The sequence below is a fragment of the Corvus moneduloides genome, chromosome 4 (genome assembly GCF_009650955.1).
Source record: "Corvus moneduloides isolate bCorMon1 chromosome 4, bCorMon1.pri, whole genome shotgun sequence".
NCBI classification, from domain to species: domain Eukaryota; kingdom Metazoa; phylum Chordata; class Aves; order Passeriformes; family Corvidae; genus Corvus; species Corvus moneduloides.
In genome coordinates, this window is record NC_045479.1 from 63,513,690 (window position 1) to 63,538,438 (window position 24,749).

The 24,749-nt window shown below is 37.7% G+C and overlaps 1 protein-coding gene across 10 annotated transcripts in view; it reads right to left on the bottom strand.

The window, feature by feature from the left end:
• Positions 1-24,749, bottom strand: part of MAGI2 (membrane associated guanylate kinase, WW and PDZ domain containing 2) — a 726,260-nt gene that overhangs the window by 500,321 nt on the left and 201,190 nt on the right. For all 10 annotated transcript variants that reach the window (XM_032106792.1, XM_032106787.1, XM_032106785.1 and 7 more), the window contains exon 2: positions 2,866-2,982. In XM_032106792.1, the coding sequence (XP_031962683.1) occupies positions 2,866-2,982 (117 nt within the window). The remainder of the gene's footprint in view (positions 1-2,865; positions 2,983-24,749) is intronic.

Genomic DNA, 24,749 nt, shown 5'->3' on the forward strand with positions numbered 1-24,749 from the left:
CCACAATGGGCTGGGACACTTCCCACTAGAACTGGTTGCTTAAGGCCATATCCAGCCTGGCTTTAAACACTGTCAGGGTTGAGTACAAGCCCTAACCATATCTGGCTTAGTTCAGTTGTCTAACTTGAGTTGTCTTATCCTGATTTAAAACAGGTATGGATTAATTCTCTGCTTCCTGGTTTCACAGAGAATACTCACTCATTCAGTGCAAGTGAAAGATGACTTTGTCTGACCTAGAAGGCTGAGAAACCCATGGTCCTGCCCACTGCACTGCTGGGGCCAGTGCTGCCAGTGTGAACAGAAAGCAAAGAACAGAAAAACTCAAGGTCAAGGACTCTCTATAATGGTTTTACTGGCAATTATGCCTCCGTAACAGAGCAAAGATTGTAGATGCATTTTTAAACGGAAAATATTGCCACTTATTTTTCAATTTTTTTCCTCTTTGTGTTGCAACCTTGTCATTGGAAATTAAAGCTATGATGCCTGCAGCTGGCTTTCCCTCTCTGTTTTTCTGCACAAGAATTTGACCAAACTGAGCGCTGCTTTTGCTGTGTTGGCATCTGTTGCAAGATTTGTAATAAGTTCATGGTTAGGTGCACTCATTAAGTGAACCTGTGGGCACTGGTACAGTCAAACATTACCACTGTATACTAAGGACTGTAAAATACAGTGTTAGGACAGCTAACCAGCACTCTTAGACTATGTACAGAGCTTAAAAACAAAATACTGCCCAGAGCAGAAAATTTTGAATACTAATGCCCTTGAAAGGTAAGTTTGCGATTCAAAAATTAGTTAACTTATATGAAAATAAGAAAACAGTTTCCCTCCTAGACATGAATTCTAGAGACAGAGTAAAATTTCACTAAAAAAAGATTCACCACAATTATGATTGAGGGGAAATCTGGGTTGCCACCTATGTGATGGTATCCTTTTTATTTGACTGATTATGGAAAATCCTTTAGCTGACCACATATAATCCTCTGCATTTCATAATTTCTTTTTTTTTTTTAAACACCCACATTTCAGAAGGATTACTTTCAAACAATTTTCAAGAAGATTTTGAAGAAAATATGCCAGTTGGGCATTATGGAGGGTTTTTTGGGTTTTTTTCTACCACTACTACTGAAAAGAGTCCTCCACTCTCCAAGAACATGACAGCTTACCTGGGAATTCAGCAGCTGCCATCTGTAACAGTACACTATACTTCAAAATGTAGTTTTTACTTAGTTAAATATACTCACTATGAATACAATAATGACCTAAGAATTTAGCCACCTAAAGTGACACAGAAGATGGAGAAGCCACAACAGAAAGAAAAGGTAGCATTGTTTACAGGTTCCAAACTGTAGTCTTTGTGGTTGTAGTGTTACATTTTGAAAGACAAATTTGCTTCTGTGAGTACTGTATTTTACTTGACACATGAGAACACTTTATTATTGTTTTGATTAAAGCAAAACAACCTCAAAGGCTACTCATTGTGCCCATATTGCTGACAGACAGCATCTGTTACATGTGTGCAGTAGTTGTAATATTGTATTTTCCTTCTTCTTTAACCTGGACCTGTGGCACTAATGAGCATGGACTGGGGTTATAATAAGTATACTCTTATGCTAATGATGCTCCCAGAGATCCTTGGAAGAGGGATTTAGGCTCAAAACTTTTCTACACTTTCCTGTACTTGCATTTCCACTTCAGCTGTGATGTTTCTCAGTATTTTCAGACAAAACTAATTTATCATAAATCTCACATAAATGTAACATTTTTTGTTTTCTGCATACAGGTAATAATTCTTAAATGTTTTTCTCCACCTTCCCTTCTGATAAGTTGCAAATGGAACTCCTGAAATTAAGAATTGATATTTATTTATCTTCAGCTTCCAAGAAAAAAAAAAGGGGGGCAACTGCTTGAACAACTTTTTTTAGGTGCAGCTTTTCAAAGCTTCATTATTTAATGCTATGAAAGAAAAAACATACAGTAGCATTCACAACAACTCAGCTTTCAAACAGCATCCACTCATTACCATACAAATAGCACAGCCACTTACTCAGTATACCTTCCTCTGCCTATCATGCCAGTGTCAAGCCTGTAAATTCAAAAGTGCACCCCTTTTTTGCCAAAACCAGAAGACCCATTTTATGTCTGCTAAGCAATTATTTTATGAACGAAGAATAATGGAACTTCAGTCCATTTTAAATGATATATTGTCTGTCAGCCAAGTAGATCTGTTCTGAAAGGCATGGCCCTGACAGTCGGACATGGCTTGCGTGACTCTCCTTAATTTCATGTCTACTGCAGAAATAGGTGGATACTCTCAATACAACAAAAATTATTTTAGAGGTTTTCAAATATTTTGAATATTGACTTATGTGGCAACAAACACATATTCAAGACAGTACAAACTTTCATTGTCATGCCTGTTGCATTCAAACAAAATCTAGTCTATACATTCTTCTGTTGCCCTATTGCATTCTAAATCCAATGGTATTATTACATAATGGATATGTGAAACACAAGGCAGATCAAACTCTCTCTGTTGGACATCCACTGAACCACCCCAGAACACTGGGTTTTTTCTCTTTAAATTTGTGCTTTCTAAAACTACAGAAGAAATAAGATTATCATTCTAGAGCCAGACTTTATGAAATTACAACTTTGAAAACACCACGAAAATATTAGTGAATTCAAACACAGTTAAATTTCTCAGCAGTAACATGAAAGACTTGAACCAAGCCATAGATCTATTTACAGGAAGTCTGCTTTATCCACAGACCACCTCTTCATGCATTGCAAAGGGCCTCAGCAGCACTCACTCAGACAGTCTATTGCCACTAAAAAGCCAGGTTTGTCCATCTCCACCCTACTTACATGGCACTGTGCGGAGATAGAGATTGTCTCTTATGATCTGCTGGAGCTCATGGTCCACTGAACCTTTCTGGAACCGTAGATTGAGGTAGTGACGAAGGTCCTTATCAACAATGCCTCCTGTCACAGAAAAGACAAATAAAAGTACAATTTAAAATTACATTGCTTTGATGGAAGCAGTGAATCACTTGTGAAGTCTTTGTGACTCATTTTCCTTTATGTTTCTGTCACAACGGAGGACAAAATCACAAAGAGCTTTTTGGTTAAAGCATGTGGTTGGTACAGTATTTTTTACTACTGATAATAGTAAAGACTAAAACCAGTTAATGACAAATAATTGTTTAAATCTGTACAGTTCAGAAAATACATATAGGATTATAGACAGAGCTGTCAATATTTTTTATGCACAAAACTTGAACATATTGTTATTATACAACTACCTACATATGTATCTAAAAAATAAAGTATTAGGTATTATGTTTCCTATGACCTTGTATCAATTTCCCACTTCATATTAAACCAAAAATCTTGGTACAAAATCTCTCTGCAGTGTTCAGTGCTTTTAGTACATGTGTAACCATTATGAAATGTGGCTCTACTTAGTGATCATATAAATGCTATATAATGTTTTATTTATTTCTGATAGAACTCACAATTGAAAGAGACACTATCACAAACAAGGGTTCATATTTTATTTCCACCACCAAGAAAGGTCATTATGATGCCATGAAGGTTTTTGCCTTTTCTTTTATACCCCTGTTATACCTTCTTACAACTTCTGTATTCTTAGTGCTTTTTGCCTACATTCTTGGATTTGTTTGTCAAGCTGAGAGACTAAACATTTTAGGAGCTTCGTAGCTAGGGATCAGCGTGCCCCAGACCCCAAGGTCCTCTCCAGAACACATTCTGTAAACCAAGATAGAACCATCCAGGGGAAGGCTCCTTGGGGAGGGGGGTCTCACTCGAGCCTCTCATTGGGGAATCTCTGATAGATATGCTAATTAGTAAAACCTATAATGTTAGACCAGATCTTTTTTTGGGGGGGGCATATTCGGCGGGGTGCATTTCAATGCATATGACCTGGACATGTGCACCTAAGGATCCTTAAAATAAATACCAAGGTAAAATCCCTTTTTGCCTTCTAACCATGTTTGACTCTTGATTTTAAGACCAGGAAAAGGCATCAATTACAACATCTCAGCAAAGCAGTGCAAATGTGGAAAACATTGAGTAAAAAACCTTGTACTTGCCACTTTTACTATAACTTTAGGACAAAACAATTTAAACTACTGTTTAGCCACTGGCTGGTGTATCATATTCCACTCTGAAATCTATATCTATAAATCTGATCCGACATGATTAAAAGCATTTCCCAATATAGTTCCTCCCCATTTCTTTTAACCTTGAATATGGATCACATTTATAATTATGGAGAAATCTATAAATAACTCAATTTCTTCCCTCTCTGAAATTCTGACATAGGAAAAATATAAAAAATCATTACTATTGAGTTCTGACATATATTCCCAAGATGAAAAATTGCAAAGTAGATAGATCCCTAACTTGTTGCTTCACACATTCAACCTGATGACATTTTTTCAAATGGCATTTGCTATTGAACCTTCTGCCAAAAGTCTTACTGACTTAGACTATATAAAGATTTTCCTGTAAATAGGCGCATATAACATTCGTACCTAATTATTTGAAAGTCACTGCAGAGCACAAATGGTTATAAATGAAAATATATTTCTCCTTACAGCTATTCCTATTTATCTGCCTATTACAGGTCCATAATCTTATTATTGCTGCTCTTTGTCAGTAACTTCAAAACCTTTTGTTCCAGGCTTATAAAAAGCTTATAAATAATTTCTCTCTTCTTTAGCTAAAGGCAAAAACCTAGCAAACTTTCATAATCAAAAGAAGGGGGGAAATAGCACCCCAGCCCATAACAGACACAAAAAAATACCTGTATGCCCGGTTTCCTGAGGCTGAGAACTTCCAGATGGATCTCTTTCTTCCAGGATCCCCAAGTTTTACTTTGTCTACTACTTTGTACCACTACCCTGTTTCTTGCAATAGGTGCAGTCTGCAGACCAGACCATCCTTACTTCTAATTTCTTGTGAGATTTCCAAGGAGGCTGAAGAAAATTCTCTGAGTCTGCTGTCCTTTTTGATCAGCTGCAGAGAGTAAAGGTCCTGCAGCTCTTGCTCTTCTTGCTCTAATATATGGAACATGCCCAGTGATGCAGATGCTTTTTGGCAGCCTGAGAAAATGCCATCTTGAGAACAACAGCTGTAGCCTGCCCACTGACACAAACCCGAATCATTCAACTTATAACATAAGTAAGTTTAGGAACCTACACAGATTTCTGACCCTCAAAGTGCATTTTTTATTTACAGCCTGCTGCTTCAAACACAGCCATTTAGTTCATTTAGTTCACCGTGTGTAATGAATGCACTAAAACCTCCTAAGGACTTCATAAAAAGAGTCATCTGATATTTTTGGCAAATTGCATATTCCAAACTGGATGTAAAAATGTGTATTTACAAGAGGAGATGCCTACAGCCTTGTATTTGTTACATACAATTCAAAAGCAAGTTTCTAACAGAAATAAACAGAAATAAAACCATGGTGCAGAGGAAATAAAACTTAGCAGCTTCCAAACACAGTGGAAACAGTATAATTTTTTGCATAATATCTGAGTATATACTGTAGAGATTAGTCAATTTTAAAGAGCAGTCATATTAAATACAGACAACATATGTACAATCAAAAAATTTCTTCTTCAAAAGTCATTCTGTTTTTTGAACTAATTGATGTTTTTCAATTCTTTGGGCACAAGCTATATATTTTTTTTTTTTTGAATCTGGCATAACAGTGAATTTTTCCTCCTGGAAATTGTAAAAAAATAAAATAGTTCTAGAGCCCTGAAAAACAGATGCAGTATTTTTAGTTCATCCATTCAATTGCCATTCTTCTGCTTTTCTCCTGTAAAAAGTTCTGTAGTTTTACCTGATGCTCTTTAAAAGCATATTGACTCCAGACATGCTTTTGTGGTATTTATAGTACCTGAGCTTTGGAGCAGCCTGATCCTTTTAAAGTACAATCAGAACAACATCTTGCATGTGCAGTTATGGATCCATAAGACTTTTTGCAAGAAAACTATAGTGAATTGCAAATATGTAAACCAGCCTTGATTCAGCAGCAGTGAATTACAGTTTGTGTTACAGACTATATAAATCAAGAATAACATGAGTAATAATAATAGGACTATGTCCTCCAAAAGGCTGAAAATAAGAGACAGAAAATGTTATCATTTGGTTTACTTTGAAGGGAAAGAAGAACCGACATTGACAGTAAGTTCATAGAAAAAAACAGGGAGAAAGCATTTTTACAGCCAGTAACTGCTTTTTAATGGTCCTATCCAGCCCAGTTAGAGAAGTGACTGACTTGGTTTCTGTACCATTCAACTTCCCTTTATTGTCTCTTTTCGTAGAACATTGAAAATTACTGAGATGTTGAAAAATTCCTGATATGAACCTAACCCCCTTCTTTTCCCTTATTCCCAGGCTGCCCACAGTGGAGGAGTTCGGGATGATGCTCAGGGACCACCGGTGCCCATCGCGCCATTCCGCAAATCCCCCAGCGCGGCCCTGTGGCTCAGGAGCTGGAGCTCAGAGGGAAGGAGCTCCCCCAGGCCACATCCCACTCACTGCATGTGACAGCAGCAGGAAGCACTGTTTGTGTCAGAGGTATTATACAGCTCAAGCTTTAGGTATCCAACCCAGAGATTTAAATTTAAAGGGTTCTTTGGCCACTGCCACAGGAGGAGGCTGACAACTGCATGATGGAGCATTCACTGGCTTGCAGCCGTGCAGTGCTTTTATGGTTTTGGTTTGTCTTTTTTTTGCTGGCTTGAGGCCTGTGCCCTGTTTCAGTTTCATTTCACTCCAATGAAGCCCTTTGCCTCACTAGCTGAGAAACACAGGATGTGAATGAAATACTTCCAGTAATGATCTCTTGCATAACTTATGTGTGGCTTAGGTACAGCTATCAATCCTGATGGCAAACTCGTAACCACGACTGAAGTTGATTCCAGACATTATAAAACAAGATGCACTTGGATGAACTAAAAACTCTCTGTTTGCATGTTATACTTATGAATTTCATGAGCAAAGTGTATCTTTTTACAGTGTTCTAGTACATTTCTCTCATGTTTGCTTGTCTTTATAAAATCTAGTAGCAAAGTCCAATCAGAAAAGAAGTACAATAAAGAACATGCAGATAAAAGAGTATTGAATAGTTTGTAGCTCATTAGAAGATTCAAACCTGAAGATAATTGCTATTTCCAAGAAAATGGCAGGGATAAAGGTTTATAATGTTCTCTAGTCCTAAATATTGTAACAGTTATTTTGTAACTTCCTATTTGGTAACACACCGATGCTCCAGCTGGAGTCTACACTTGCATTATATTTTCCATGGAGAACTACTTGTAAACATGAACATCCCTCTTGTTGTTCCTGCAATGGCAGCTCTAAATAATTTGCTTTACCGTTAACACATTTTTATTGCTGTAAATTTTCAACAAACACTTCTGAGAATTCACCCATTAGTATTTGCTCATCTTGTATAATAATCTTTCATTGAATTGACTTCCCAAAATGTGGTGCGGTGAATTATTTGGGTCTTTTTAACAGTAAAAGTAAAATCAATTGCATCTTATCTGAGAATAATTTGCCTTAGATATTTTATTTTCTGGGAGTAAAATTTAAAAGACTTCAGTCTCCCTGGCTTCTATAAATACTCCTGGTTAGAAATATCTACGAGCAAGCAAGACTTTAGATCTATATTTGCATCTCTACATGATCTGCATCAGGGGAAAGTTAAGGAAATACCTCAGTATCGTTACTCTGTGAAAGCAGACAAGATCATAAACTTTCAGTATAAACTACCCCCTCTCTTCTACTGCCCTGCTTGAACCAGGTTGGCTCTCCCTTTGTTTTCAGCAAGCTTCCACTTCTGACTGTAAACACAAGCCATGTATGTGGCAAAATCAAATGCCTTGAATGACCTGGCTTTCACCAGCTTCAGCAGGACTATTCTACTGGAGAGTGTTATCCAAAGTATTTATTCAGGTGGTATTTGGAACTTTATATCCACACCATGGGGTGGGTCCAAGGACATCTGACAACAGCTCAAGTCTCTTCTGCACCTCTTCGGTAGAGTACATGCAATTTGGTGCCTGCTAGATTAATTTATCCTTCATCATTCACAGATAATCTAATTGACCTTTGTGTAAGTACTCTAAATCATGACCTAAATTTTTTAAATCAGCTATATCAGGAATATTGGATGAATTAGTTCTTTTCTCTACCAATGAGATAAAAAAGTCTTTTACCCAGGGAGGCGAGTGCAACAATATTTGTTTTGTGACTCTCTCGGTGATCTATCAAGAAAATCATAGTCATCACAGGTAAAAAGCTGTGTATATGGTCTAATTGCTCATTTCCTAATGTCTTTTTAAATGGTTCAGTAAGAATCCAGAATACCTGAAATTACCCTACGGAACCCCTCTTAGTCATTCCAGTAATTTTAGTGACACCATGACCACTTATCTTTAAACATCTCTATCATTTTTCATTCTGTTATATACAACCTAATGTGAAATGACCTACAATTTCCCTCTTCCTGTCCTGTTCTCCAGACCCACACAACTTTAGGCTGATGCACAAAAATCAGCAATGCAAGTTTGAGCAGCAGTGAGGGACAGACCACACAGCTGTGAGAAAGCCCATGTCAGCCATGGCTCCTAAACACTCCCTCTATATCACACCCTAAAGATTTTAAGCATAAAACAAAATTTCCTGCTGTATCCCCAGGATATATATCACACCCTAAAGATTTTAAGCATAAAACAAAATTTCCTGCTGTATGCCCAGGATTTTTCCCCAGATGATCCTCTCAGAAGAAGAGCACCACAATTCCTTTTGCCCTCCCACAAGTTCAGTGATATTTTACTGTAACAAACTTCAAAAAAAATCCTTAAGAAAGCCTTCATTAAAGAAAAAATTATGATTACCACTACTCATATGAATTCCTTCTCTTTGTAGTATGAATGGTACTTTTCAAACAAATGAAATATATCTTATTTTAGTACTTGATTAATAAAAATCTCAGGCATTTAAAACTTATGAGCCAGTATAAGATGATTTACTTTAATAGTTTCTGTAACAGTTAACCAGAAAAATCACTTTTAAGAGAGAATATGAAAATTCCAAGTAATAGGAAAACTCTTGGTTGGATTTTATAAGGATTCATTATTAAAATACAGCCTATAGCTAAGCCTATTATTTAAGGGAAATTATTTTCAACAAACCTATATATGAGAGTAATATAAAGATGGGTGTTGGCATTTCAATAGTCATGGTATAATGGGCATCTTCAACAAGGGATATTCCTTCAGGTTTCCATGAAAAGTATGTAATCACCATAACAGTAAAACGAAACTTTAGTAAATTATATGAAGCATGTATTACACTCCCAGTCATCGGCTGAAGATTACACATTTTATTTTTAAAGCCTTTCTATCTCTAGATTAAACTGTGCATCATTTTTGCACTTCTGCCTGCCTTTCACCACTACCTTCAGCCAAGTCTGCCATCTGACTTATCTGCAAAGTCTCAAACCATTAGGGGTGAACCATGATCTATGAGCATGACTGTGGAATGTGTGGCATGATAAAGTGTGATGGAGAACCAAGAGGGAAGTATGCAAGAAAATTAGACTCCTCAAGGAGAAAATTAATTTCTCTCATATTTGGGGCTACTCCAATAAATTCTATTCCATGATGGATGATCATGGAGATCATGGAGATCTAAACAAATTTCAAGACTAAAGGCTTTGGAAAAAATTAGATCTTGGTGTTTTTCTATGTGCTGTATACATTTTAAGACCTAATTTATTGACGGGAAATGGCCTTCTCTTTCATAGCCTGCTATTTTGTGGTCTTTCTCTTTGGGTATGGATTATATTACTAACCTTTTTGCTTATCGATCTTTTATATTATATATCATACACATGTATCATATTTATAACACTTAGACTTGCATTCTTAGGTTTATCCTCTGATTTCTTCCTCCTAGCATTTTAAATTCAAGATTTTAAAATACAGGATTGTAGAATTTACAGGTTAAATTGCATGGGGATTGCACTACACACAGACTGTATTAAAAAACCTGCAATAAGTTCTAGCCAATTAATGATTTTCTCCATTATGGGAATCCATATTTGGATGTATGTCTCTTTACAAATATGTAATTCCCTAATCTCTGCAGACGATATATTCCACCTGCTCTCCTCAGACCAAGAGACAGGCTGAGGTTTGCACACTCACTGATCTTCACAGTGGAGAAAGTTTTCACTTTGTTGCTGGGGATAGAGGAGTCCTCACTGCCTAAGGACACCCCAGGTTAAATTCACCACTGTGTTACACCTGCCTTTGTTGTACCTTCTGTGGTAGTCTGAGGACCAGATAAACAGGATACCCTGGAGCAGCCACAAATGAGACCAACACCACAGGGGAAGATTGATTCTAGGAACACTGTGAAAGCATATAATGCCCTGGATTTATTTTCTTAGTTTTTGTGGCTAGCCTCAAGCCTCTGTTGGAAATGTGAAGACATGAGTGTGTACTGTGCTGGAAGCAAAAAGGTGGTTTGTAATGATACAGAGAGGCTGCGTCAGCAGGAGAATCAACAGAGCCAAACACATCTGCATTTTGTACTTTACCTCAGATTACTGAACTTTGGCTTTTATTACAATATAGAGCTCCACTCCTCGTGGCTACTGTTATGATCTGGTTTAAACCCAGAAGAGCAAAGAATATTAAGTCTGTGTATAAGCTGGAAAGAACCTGAAGGTTCAAAATATACCCAAAAACGAGATTGAAACCAAATGAGGTTAGATGTTGGTGTGAAAAAATTGATGTATTTTATTTAATAGTAAAAGAGGCACAGAGAAAGAAAGAAAGAAAGAAAGAAAGAAAGAAAGAAAGAAAGAAAAGAAAGAAAGAAAGAAAAGAAAGAAAGAAAGAAAGAAAGAAAAGAAAGAAAGAAAAGAAAGAAAAAAGAAAGAAAAAGAAAATAAAGAAAGAAAGAATGAAAAAAATAAAGAAAGAAAAAGAAAGAGAGAAAGAAAGAAAGAAAAAGAAAGAAAGAAAGAAAAAGAAAGAAAGAAAGAAAGAAAAAGAAAGAAAGAAAGAAAGAAAGAAAGAAAAAGAAAGAAAGAAAGAAAGAAAGAAAAAGAAAGAAAGAAAGAAAGAAAGAAAGAAAGAAAGAAAGAAAGAAAGAAAGAAAGAAAGAAAGAAAGAAAGAAAGAAAGAAAGAAAGAAAGAAAGAAATAAAAAACAAAGAAAGAAAGAATAGAAATAAGTGTGTGTGGGGGGTGGGGGAACAGGGAGAGGTGACAGGGGTTAGATGGAAGCAGATCACCCATCTGAGGGTCCCAATGACGTCTCGGTGCTCCCCTCCATCTGGTCTGCTCGTGGTGAGGGCCCCCCGTGGCCCTGTGGCCATGGCCACGCCATGTCGCCACATGCCAAGAGTACAGAATCCCGTGGATTAATACACGCTGTGGGCCAGGTGGGAACGCCCACGTGTCTCCCTTGCAGGGGCTGGCTTGACACACTGTCCCTTGCAACACTGAGGGTCTGTTGCACCATCTCTGGTGCTCTGGTGCAGGGTCTGGGGACCCCTCTGTTGGGGGGCCTTTGATGGGCCTTGTCACCCCCTCTGTCCTTCATGTGGATGCAGCTTCTCCTCGGGTGAAGGGGCCCCTCAGCTGGGCTCCTCTGCACATTGGGGGACGGGCTTTCCAACACACACCCAAAGCCTCTCTCCCCCCACCCTTTGGTGGAGGGTCTGTTCGAGCCTGGCAGCTCATAGCCCTGGGGCTGTGGCCTCCAATCCTGAGGTGTTAAGCTTGTGCTTTGGGAATGTTTTCTTCTCCTCCAGCCCAGACCTGAGTCACTTTATCTTATCTTCATCAGGGATGGTCCAGGGCCTCTCAGAGCCCCATCCAGCGTGTGGTAGTCTTCTCTGCAGCTTTTGTAATACAGTTTTGAAAGTCCTTCATGAAAATGTTTAAGTCATAAACTATAATATTTCAGTCTCTGACAGCTACAGAAACAGTCTTCCAGTGCAAAGCCAGCTGCAGCACCTTCCAAAGCCTGCTAGCAGCATGCAACATGGACTTTCTAATCTCAAAGTTACCTCCAGTTAAATTCAAAAAGTGGACATTTACCCAGTAAAACCATTTTGCTATTTAGAGGTACTTTGGTTTGTTCTCTTCAGTTAAGGTACTGCTCAGCACAGTTCTAGATTGAAGTTTCTGGGAAATGCCATGATTTAACTGGCTGGTAAAAAAAAGTCCAGCTGTCATTCCCGTAACTGAGAGGACAGTTTGGGGCACTTTGCTTTTAGAATACCCATCTTTTATTTGGTGTTCCAGTCAATAGGTGCATAAATAAAGTGATGCGGCTGTTCTCTACAAAGCCTGTCCGGAAATGAACTGCCTTTTACTCTAGTTTAGTAAATTCACTAAAGCTAATTATAAACCAGATGTTTGTAGATGCTTCCAGTTTATCAATGATTGGATTGATAACTTACACACAAACATTAATGAGTGCTACTGAGATATTTAAAAGACTGATATAGTTCCTACAAGACTTGCTGCAAGGCAAATAATTATCTTTACAGATGTCTTTGACAAACATAAAATTGTAAGAGATTATACATTTATTTATAAAATGAGAATGTCAAAAACCACACTCATCCTGTGCAGCCATATAGAAGCCAGCAATATTTGCACAGGCAGTTTTCTCTTGAAATTTGTCCATATTTACAGAAGTCGTTACTAGCAGTCAAATACTACCTGGCATTCAGATGCTCCCACTCACAGAAATCTCTTGGTCAAAGGGTGTCACAAGAGAGTATGAAACTCGCTAATGCCAATGTTTGTTATGTAACCGAGCTCTCAGATACAGCTCCCAAGGAAAGTTCTAGAAAGTGACTTCAAGAAGTCAGTTGGAAAAGGGAAATAATACATCTTTTGGTATTCTTCTAAAGACAAAGCCTCTTTGAAAACTAATGGCACATAAAGATGAAAACTCACAGAGTAAGTTTAACCAAAGACTAAATGAAACATACTAAAAACATTTCAACAGACTACTAAGGCTGTTTTTAGCTCCAGAAAAACATTTATATTGTCATTTGAGTTGGATAAATTTCCAGGAAGATGTTTTGTATTCTGGGAAAATCTACATTAGTCACAAATGTCTAACAGACAAATTTAGCTAATGAGGAAAAGAAAAAGTAATAAAGATGCAAGAATTTTATTTTTAATCAAACTGTAGCAAAATATTTTTTCATGTGTATACTTGGAAAACAAAAAAACACCCATGTGCTGCTTACTGACATGCTCATTAGACAAAAAGAGACAAATTGACTTCTCTGAAAAATGCAGCATTAATCTGTGATACACAATAATGGTGATAATGGGAGCCTCCTTCATTCTGGCTGGGTACAAATAATGCCTCAGTGCATCAGTAATTCTCAGTGCTTTAAGGGTGAGTCACTCAGCACGGAAACCCTGCAACCTCTCTTGGGATCAGCTGGTGAATGCCCAGAACACCTGGAAGAAGGGCCTGCTCAGACAATATTCCTCAGGAAGCAGGCACACACATCTTACTTGTACCAAAAGCCACCTCTGCTGTCCACATCCAGAGCCCCTGCAGTCCCCTCTGAGCTCCCTTCTGGGCCACCTGCCCCTAAAACCTGGTGCTGGGAGCTAAATGTCAGTCTCCAAGGAGATTCTGTTACAAGTTTTACTATTCAAGCAAAAGCAGAATTTATATGTTCAAATTTCTCTTCCAGTGGGCAAACATCCTCCTGTCCTTGCTTTGCAATGGCTAAAGCCAGCTCCTTGCAAAACTAGACAGAAATTGCTGCTCACATTTAATGGAAAAGTTATTATTCTGTTTAATACTCTTTTTCTATTAATATATCAGTACAACTGTTCATCTTCTAGGGACACAAATATTCTTTTTCTCTAACACTCTTTTCATTTTATCTTCTTTGTGAAAGACAACTGTGATGGAACTTTGAGGTCTGACATGTATTTAAATAAAATATGAAAGCCTGAATTGGAATAGTGGCATAATTTTACCAGACTTGAATTATTTGAAAGGTATTTTACTTAAATCATAGCTGCCCAATTTTAATTGCTTGAGATAGAGACTTATTTTCCTTACTTCTGGAAATAATATTGCCATATTAATAGGCTGTGAATTATTCGCTGACACTTAGTAAAAAGAAAAATTAATCTGGGTAAAAGAATCCCAGTAATACACAATTTATGAGGGAAGCAAGCTCACAGAGGTTACCATTATATGAGTTCCAATAATAGCTTAAAAATATGATTTAGGTTGGTATCTGAATCATGGCAGCCCAGTTTTTTAAAGTCTTTGTAGCATCTCAGTCTGACCTCATAATGTACCATGAAAAATCACTACCAGAATATATTACTTAATTGCTTTCTGATAAATAGCACAACAGCATTTTGCAGACTTTGTACTCAAGAAACTTGTCAATTGTAAACTCAATTTTGCAATAGATAATCTGAATTTTTCAGAGTTCACAAAATTATTGATAATGTCTGAGACTGAATTGCATATATGTTATCAAATGTGTTTCCTTCCCTGAAAATGCTGTTTTCCAGAATCAAGTGTCATGGCATTCATATCTAGTCAAAAAAAGAGTAAAACACTGAGAAAAATTAGAAGAGGAGATGCTTTACAGCTATTTTTCGGCAATGGGGAATTAGGGCAACACAAAACATGCAAATAAGCCTGAGGCTGAGTAGGTATTCTCCAGTTTTATAAACCACACAATACTCAGCACCAGTAAGTGTCACAGCCCTGTCTATTTCATTTGTCTGGGATGTTCCTCTCAGCTCTCAGCCCACAGTGGTACCACCTTGCAGTTATCACACAGATTAACCAGGACAGTCAGAAAATTTCTCAGCACACAAAACCAAAACGAGTCATGCTGGAAACAGCAGGTGGCACTTCTCTCTCCAAGCCAAGTGCAGGTGAGTGCCTCGGCGTGTTGAGAGGCCACTGGACCAGTGGATGCACTGTTTAGCCCTTGCAGGGTAACACTGAAGTGGTGATACGTGCTACACACCAAGAAACCTGCATTTCAGTCAAGACAGAAGACAGCGAAGACTGTGGAGTGCCTGAGGTTGCCTGGAATGAATTCTGCTCTACTAGTGGAACAGATCATTATTAGGCTTAAAAACAAAACAAACGAGAAATAACTAGACTAGCAGTAGACATAATATTTAGAGCTGTACAAGAAGACCATACTGTTAATTCCACTGAAAGGGAATTAACACCCTACTTAGGTGTTAATTAAATATAACAGTATTTGTCATAGAAGCACTCAGCTCCAGGTACCAGAATATTTCACACTGGAGAACTATTGCTCTGGATCACACTCTGGCTCATTATGTTTCGTGGTCTGTCTCTGAGAAAAATGTTGTCAAGGCAAAAAAGAACCGTCAAAGTCTGGGTGTTCTGGCTGCTGCAATGTGGCAGGGCAGACTCACTGCTTCTACCTCTGAATCACTCCCACTGAGGATACAATTCCTACAGTCGCTCTTTTTTACACATATGGCAAGGAACATCTTCCAACTTGTCTCAGAGAGAAGCTAGAAGGATGAAATGAAAGCAAATAAATAACCACAAAATACAACATAGAGATTTGTAGATGACAAAGCAAACAATTGCCATGTACTTACTGCTGACAGAGTTTTGTAAGCATTGCAACACTGTTCTTCACTTCTAGGCACAGCCAGACTGCATGAGCCCATGTCTCTGTGTCAGACAAAAAATAGTAGATCCCCAGCATGCAAACACATAGCTTCAAATTAGCCTGTTCTTAAAAACCTACAAAAATAGGACTGATTTTTTAAACCAAAAAAATTTAAGTCCTTGTAATGCCACTCAATAAACACTTCAAAATTACTGTATGTATAGGCAATAGAGCAATGTCTTTATGCCATCAAAAGTACCTTTTGTGTAGAATGGTACTTTAGCATGAAAGACAGCACTTGGTCTTGGAGCACTGAACCAGCTGCTCAGCGCATGAAGAGGCTGTTATATTCTGGGACAGTCTCGGTTGGTTAGCTGAGTCCCCTTGTACTGATTTAATTAGCACTGCTGGAAAATGCAAATGACCAAAAGAGACACTGTGCATTGTGCAAAATTAGATTGTGAAAAATATGTGTGCTTACATAATATGTTTCAACAGTGAAATAAAATGCTCCTGCTCCCAGGAGCTGTAGGCAGGCAGATGGTGGGTACTCCAGCAAGATCATGCACTCTGCCTGCAGAGACACGATGCCCTCAACCTCTGGGGAAGAGGCTGCTGCTGCATTTCTCTAATACCCCAGCTTGCTGAGCCACAGAACAAAACACAGGATTACAGCTGGACTAAAATTGCTCACTCTGCATCCCCAGAAGCGGAAAGGTGTCACATCAGGGGACAAAAATGAGATGACAGAGCTGTAGGTTCACTTTGTTACCCTTCAGGCACATTGTCCCCATGGCTATGATCTACTGGACTGAAATCAATACAGTCTGTAATTCAAGAGCATGCTTAGTAGTTTTGAACAGAATTTACTACATTTTCACAGTTGTTACTTAATTAAAAGAGAAAACTAGTGGGCTAAAATCATGGGACAATAAAGAACTTGGCAAGCCACTGGGGTGTGCATTAATAGTTACACATTTCCAGCTTTATCTGTGCATATTAAGGTCAATATCAGTCTGCATATGGTACAAAGCCATTAAAAGAGCCACAAAGACGAACATTATCAAGCAGGATGTCCCTGTAATTTCACCTGCCTTTCTCTGTTGAGATTTTGATGCATACCCCATAAAATATTAGATCTGTACTCTCGCAATGCCATTTCCTTAATTTAATGCTATAGGCCCAATAAACTGTAAGTAAATTTTACACCATATAAGAAATGCCAGCAGTCAATTTACTTTTTTCTATTTTTAACATGCTTGACAGTATTCAACTAGCACACAGAGATAATGGAGAGATTCATGGTTTTAAATCAGGAAAATAGTAAAAATTTTCTGTTTCTCTAAGACTGCAATAAAAAAGGAAATTAAAACAATAAAAGGCCAGATTCTCGGACGCTTTTGCAGCTATAGTAAAAACAATTTCAGTTCATCTCATGTATTCTCCTCTACACACTTCAAGACTGAAAGGAACCAGAGTAACTTCAGTACTTGGCTTGAATTATTTTACCTTTATCCATTTTGAAACAGTGCTGTGAGGCCTCTGGGACAAATACTGGTAACTTGGGCCTCAAATGCAGAACAATGCTAGTGTGCAAGTCAGATTGTTTACTCATCCTATACTAACAAACTCAAATGATGCTAATGCCAGAGTAGGTCTGCATTCAGATTTTGGGGTATAAGGTGTCAGAGCAGAAAAAACAGATGGTTACATTTAGAGACTCTGCAAGTGTCTCTTTTGCTTTAGGAAGACACGTAGAGGATGATGGCACAGGATGAAACAGTGACTTTACAATGCATATTTCATGCAATAAATAAACCATATCATCTGCTGCACATTAAGAATGAGGTTTTTTGTTTCAGGAGTCCTTTCAGACTAAAATGTGCTGAAGGTTCAATTTGAATGTTGAGGTTGCTTCTGAAGGCTCCTTGGGCTGCCAAGTGATGCCCCAAAACTGTAAGTTAGTTTGCATGATAGAAGAACTTAAAGATTGCATTGGACTTACTCTATGTGAAGTTTTCAGAAACTGCATGGACAATTGAAAAAATAATGCAGCTTGGGGATCAGTATTAATTGACAGCAGGTCCTACTGGCCCTGCCAGCCACCAGCCACACTGAGTTCTCAGAGGAAGTGAACTCCACAGGACCAAGTCTCTTGGTGTCCCAAACAAGCAAGTATTGGGTCTGTATATATCTGCATGAACCTAATGCAACTATATCTTTATACCTCTTTCTTGCAAGAGATGTCAGATCTAAAGAAATACCTCATAAAAAGGGAAATATCTATACATGTCTGTATCAGCATAGCACAAGCCAACCACCCTAAGGACTTTCAGACTCTATAATAGGGAGGGGAAAAAGTATTTTTGCTTGCAGTCAAAGAACATTACAAACAAACAATAATTTAGACCCCCTGCTAATGATGAGATTTCTTTCACACAAATAACAAGTTGCAATGGTGTCAGCATGTCAGTTTAACTCAGGTTCAGAACTAGTTTCTACATCAAAATAGTGAACTCCTGAGGTGGAACATCTAGAGCTGAGGAACTCTCTTGTTCTTACTGAGACAGTGAGGGGAGTGAAAATCATGTTTGTCCCAGCAAAAAGAAAGAAATCATAACGTTTCAAAAAGTTATGAATGTGTGATGTTGGTTGAAGCTTGGAGCAGAGCATCCATGGCTGGCTGTTTAGAAACTGACTTCAGCTGAAGCTATGATCTTATTCCTGAGGTGAATTCGGAGGTATTCCACAAAGGCATCTGATTTTTGGTGCTTTAATTAAACAAATGGAGGAGAGACATTTCAAAGAAAATTGAGTAGAGCAGTCTGTCCTGTAGTACAGTCTGGAGGCATCTTTTAATCAATAAAAGACCAAAGACACCATGAAAAGGGGATCTGGGTTTTGCTCTTAAGGAACACATAAAAGATGTACTAATTCACCAGTTGTCAAAGAAGAGCTGGCAGATGCCCTTATTCAGAAAGGGAATAGTCAGTGTATGAAGATATCAACTTTTTTGGTTGGAGACATTTCAACAACAAAGGAATGCCATACATCGAGGAAAACCAAGAGGAAAGCTAACTTCTGAGGATGCTGCCAGCACTATAGCATCTCCTAAAAAGTATCAACTAGTCTAATCCCATGGACTCACAACGGGCCTTTCAGAGCTGGCCCCTTTCTGGTTCATCTTCAACCAAAATGAATCCAGCCTGCATCTTGTGATACTGATCTGCAGGATGAACTCAAGTATAAAATTAATTTCTCATTGCAAATATGTTTCTCATGCTATAAATTCTTTCCTTTCATGCTATACTAACTTATGCTGTGTCCTGTTTTTGCTTCTGTTTTGCAAGCATAACAGTTATCTGTTGCCCTAACAAGTACCCAAAAAGATACTCATTACTATTACTACTTTCAGTACTCAATACTATTGCTACTTCCATCATCATCATCATCATCATCATTATTATTATTATTATTATTCCCTGTATTAATCTGTACCAAAAATAGAATACTACAAAGGCAAAAGGGATGCATTTTGGGATAGCAGCCAACTACTACACCACAAACAAGAAAAATGCTGGATATTATAAATAATCTATTCAGAGTTTCAGATTCAAACTAGCCAGGCTGCCAAAGGCTACTGAAACTATGATTGGGTTAGAAAAATGTCACTGAGCAATATTTATGTCTCTAAACATGGAACTGAGCATGAAACAGTCTTAAGATTACTTATGTTTTAAGGCAAATTACATTTTCTGAATTTCTGCATCACAAATGTGGGGAATTTAAAAGCATAACATAGAGACATCATATCTGTCATTTGACGGCTGCAGATTTGGAAAGATCAAAAACCACTCCAAACATAAGCAAAGGTATGCAGTTATATTTTAAGATTACAGATACTAATGCTTGATGTTCAAGGTCAGAAGAAGCTTTTAGATCCTTTAGTCTCACCTCCCACACGTTGCAGGATATGCTATTTCAACCAATACAGTGACCCCTGTACTAAGCCTATTAATGCATGTTGCTACAGCTGTTTCTAGATGAGAAAAGCTGGAGACCCTCCCCTCTTTCTTTGGTGATTTTGTTGGCCTTACTCTTAAAAATGTATGCCTTAATTATAATCAGAATGTCTCTGACTTCTGTTTCCAGTCCTTGGCTAGAGTACTCCTCTTTTCCTTCAACAATGAAATACCCATAACTGCTCCATGAAAAAATGTTTATGCTGCAAATTAAATCACTTTCTTTCTCCTTCCTCCTTTTTCTTTTCTTGTTCTTTTTCTTCTTCTTTTTTCTTTTTTCCTGTTTATGTTGAGCTAAAAAAACTGAGGGAATGAATTTCTCTGGTTTTATATCTCTTGGATGTTTTTCCCTGCAACTTATTTCTAATTTGTCTACAGCACATATAAAGATAAGAGCAGAGCTAGACACAGACCCCTCACTGCCTCACCAAGAGCCACAGAGCACCCATGACTATACCACCACAGGAACTGAAGGAAATTTGATGTCTCTTTAGAAGAACCAACTGAAATAAACTCTTGGCTCTTCTGAAAAGCCTCTCATTTCTTCACAGCGCCTATAGAACCCTGCGTATCTCAGAGTATTTCAGTATCAGAACAAGAAAGCTTTTAATGGTAATGAAATAGGCTGTCACAGGACACAGAAAAAGAGAGGATTCAACACAACTATTTAGGAGAAATAGGAAAATCACAATACAAGAATAGGAATTATTTTATTAACACCACCAATCATACCATTCAATGGCACAGGTGCCCAGTAAGAAACATGCTCTAAGGGCTATTTGGAAAGACAAAGGTATTTACTATGACTTCAAAGTCAGCCACTAAAATAGAAGGTGGACATGTACATATTTTTTGTGATCTGGGACTGGAAAACTTTGGCATTGCAAGATAAAACTGCAGAAGAAAAGTTGGAGTATGTTAAAACAAACAAAAATGCTTGCAAGAAATAACAATAAAGTCTTAAACATTATTTCTTGTATGAAAATTGAACTTGCACTTTTCTGCACAAATATCTCTAAAAATTTTAATTTGCATTTACTCATATATTTTCATAATTTTCACCTACTTGCCTAAAGGCTATAGGTACTGATATCCCTAAATGGTGAAGTGGCTTACGATGCAAAACAAACTCTGAATTTTACAGCGCAAAGATGCTACGGTAGATTCACATTTATTGTTATTACTGCAAAACTGTTTTCTTAAATCTTTGAAATTTAGGAAAATAGGAAACTGCAATTTGATGAGACAATAGGTGTTTTCAGGTGTGCTCATCACTGAGATTCCCCACCCCTCATTTGTTTGTTTGCTTTGTTTGTTTTTCTCTAGCATATATTTGAACAAATTTAAAATGAGAATAAAAATATTTCAAGTCTTACTCACTTTCAATTGTACACATATGGGAAGGTTAATAGAAAATTACCTCCTTTTTATTATTAACAATTCTTCTATTATTGCCCATGTTTATCAACAGAGACAGGTCTGGTGCTGCAGAAGAAAAATACGTGACGTTATACAATATGAAGTGATAAACTGTGAGCAATCATACCATTAAGGAATATCAAGAGATACCTGTGCACAAGGGACATTTAACACTATTCAATAGTTAATAATGTCATATTAACTGGAATTTCACTGCTTCTGATGGCTTAATTGTCTGACATTAACATTCTTCTTGCACTCTAGGGATGTTATTTACACCACTCCTTTAGCTAAGGAAAATGTTATCACAGCTAGGTTGCTTGCCCCTCCCTCTCCCCAAAGCACTCTGTTGATGGCTAAATAGCTGCTTCACTTACAGAAGAGAATATGTATTGCTGATGAGCAGGACAAAATAATGAGAAAATTATTCTGATGAACACAAGATACATGTTGAAATTTTCAAACCCCTTTTGGCACACAACAGAAGACAGGACACCAGTTTGCTTGATGGGATTATATTAGTCATTCTACTTAAAATGATTCTTCAAATAAAGTATCATTTCATTTCACAGTGTTTATTTCTGCAGATATAAGTCCCTCAAAAATGGAAGGTATAGCAGTCAGTGTCCACAGAGCAGATCATTGATTATCCAACATGATAATTCTTAGTTTTCTCTCAAATTCTCTCAGCTTACAGTAACAATAAGCTTTCTCTACTTTTCCTAGATCATGCCCTAACTATGGCACATTTCTATAAAGATGGGTATGGTACATCACTCACGCCTTTTCCATAACTAAGACCTTTTCCGTAACCAAGCTCTTCTAGGATGAACAGGTGCTCTGATGTCTTCCTGCATCTGAAACACGGATGACCTGGCCAACTGAAGTTCCACTTCTCTGAACTGATTCTTATGGCAAAACAGGACATGTAAAATTCATGATACTCTAGCCTATTTTGTATAGCTGTGTGAGCTTGTCTTGCTTGTAAGCACTGTGGCTGGAAGTTTTCATCACTCAAGGTCTCAAGATGCCTTCCTCCATTCTTCAGAATTTTCAGTGCTTTAGAAATGCATCAATTTTTGCCCTGACTTTCATAAAGTTTCAATCCTTTGTGACTGGTATGTTAATTTTTACATTCCAAACTAAATACCACACAAAATGCTCTTTGCTGAAAATAATTATCTGCATTTTAAAGACAGGCATTTTGACACATCCTTTCTCAAAGAAATATGAACTCTGATTCCCTTAGAAAAAGCTTATAAGAGAGACAGATGTTTTAGGACTTTTTGAGCCTGTTTCTCAACAAGGAATTTTTGTTTGTTTGTTTCCAGTGCTGGTATGCCTAAGAGAGGAAGAACCAAATTTAATTTCCAGCTGTTGCATTTAAAAATCTCAAGAAGGAAAGAGTAAACATGGCTTCCTTGCTTACTCCTCATCCATTTTCACCATCATACACTGCTTGCTTTCATTTGCTTTCAGATTTTAATTTCTTAAAGGCCTCCCTGATGTTGTTTTGAATTGTCAGGGAATTAATGCTACAGATACTGGAATGGGAAAATAAAAGTTGAAAGCACCCAAACCACTGAAGCTGAAGGATTCATGACTCTCACAGATCCACTCATTTTCCATACCTCACTTACTGGGGATAAATTAAATGATGCCATAGAACAAATATGATTCATCTTTAGCTATCTAAGAGTCAGATATCCAGTCTGAACTAGTCATTTGGTCTCCCTCAGCAATTAATACAGTGACTAACAATGTAGACATGCTTTTAGAGAGGGTAAAAGAGAAGTAGAATCATAAAGGAGAAAGGGGAAAGAAAAAATTATCCTAGACTGATGCAGGAAAACACAACACTAGCATTTAGAACACAGTATCTCGTAAGATTGCCTGCAGTCCACTTGCAAACTTTCCACCAACAGCCTCGCCACTCCTTCCCATGGATTTCCCTCCACCCCAAACATTTTGGCATAATTCCTAATTAGATTTCATGCTGGGACAGTTAACGTCTTAGCCAAACTATCAACAGAAATTTGCTAAAGTATTGATCAAACTTTATTTTAAACTTTGTTTTACAATACCATGTGGGAAGTGAATAAGCTTATAAAGTTTTTCTTGTATTGTACTAAGAATATCACTTTGATTCCTTACCCGACTGAGGAAACAACAGTGATTAAGTGACACAGAAAGTAGGATCTTTTCATTCAATCTTTTCAGGCATTTAATGAAATGTCAAATCTGCACATTATATAGCAGTGCATCCAGAATCAGAATTTAAGGCTAAATCTTATAGACTGCTCTTCCAAAATGTTTAATTGAAAAAAGAACATAAGGCAAAAAAGTATTGCTGTCAACAGAAGTGCTGTTTTCCAGAGAGCACTAGGAACATTCAATAAAGGAGACATATGGATGCACTTTATTCTATCAAAAAATAATGTTAAAAATAATCTCTAGAGACTTGAGAATCCATTAGAAGCTGTTTTGGTGGGGTGAAAAGTGAGGTATTAAAAGAAATAAAATATGTATGAGTTCTAGTAAGTCATCTCTCCAGTTCCTTAACTTCTAACCTCTTCTTCAAAGTTTAAGCCCAGCTTTTTTTCTACAGAAGTTTCTGGCAGATCTCTCAAATCAAGGTGTTCTGCACTGCTACCAGTAGCTGGTAACATTTCGTAGAAATGTTTCTGTAGTGACCCATGTATGACTCAAACATAAGTTCCTTTATTGCAAAACTATTTTCAGAGCTGTGTGTGGCTCAGGGACCTCCAGCATAAGGAGGGCATGAACCTGCTGAAATGAGTCCAGTGGAAGGCCAAAAAGATGATCCGAGGGCTGGAGCACCTCTGCTATGAAAACAGGCTCGGAGAGTTGGGGCTGTTCAGCCTGAAGGAGAGAAGGCTCCAGGAAGAGGGCAGGTGTAGATTGGAGATAAGGAAGAAATTCTTTGCTGTGAGGGTGGTGAGGCACTGGAACAGGTTGTCCAGAGAAGTTGTGGACTCCCCATCCCTGGGCAGTGTTCAAGGCCAGGTTTGATGGGGCTTTGAGCAACCTGGTCTAGTAAAAAGTTCCTCTACCCAAGGAAGGGGGATTGGAATGAGATGATCTTTATGTTCTCTTCCAACCCAAACCATTCTATGGTTTATGATTATTGCAGTGTGCTTCTGGCAGGAGTATGTTGAGTTAGATGATCCAGTTTAAATTAATAGGAACACCTTCAGTTCATGGTCTGCTGCACTAGGAGACCTATTCAGATAACTGTACATATCAGCACACAGAAAACCTGTTGAAGATTTACTAAAATCCTTGCTTGATTTGTTGTTGTCTACTTTCTGAACAAACACCCACAACAGCTATATCTTTTATATTAGCCTTTTTATTTATATCCTCTGCATTTATGGCCCCACAGCATGACCTGTCCAATGCTTTAATTACATTATAATCCTTTCTTTCAGCAAGTACTTAACATAGGAAGCATTTTTAACCGAATGCCTTACAAAAATATCTTAACTTTTAAGCACAAGCACAAACCACTGGTAACTTCCTTAAACTGTCAAAAAAAATGAGTGACTACAT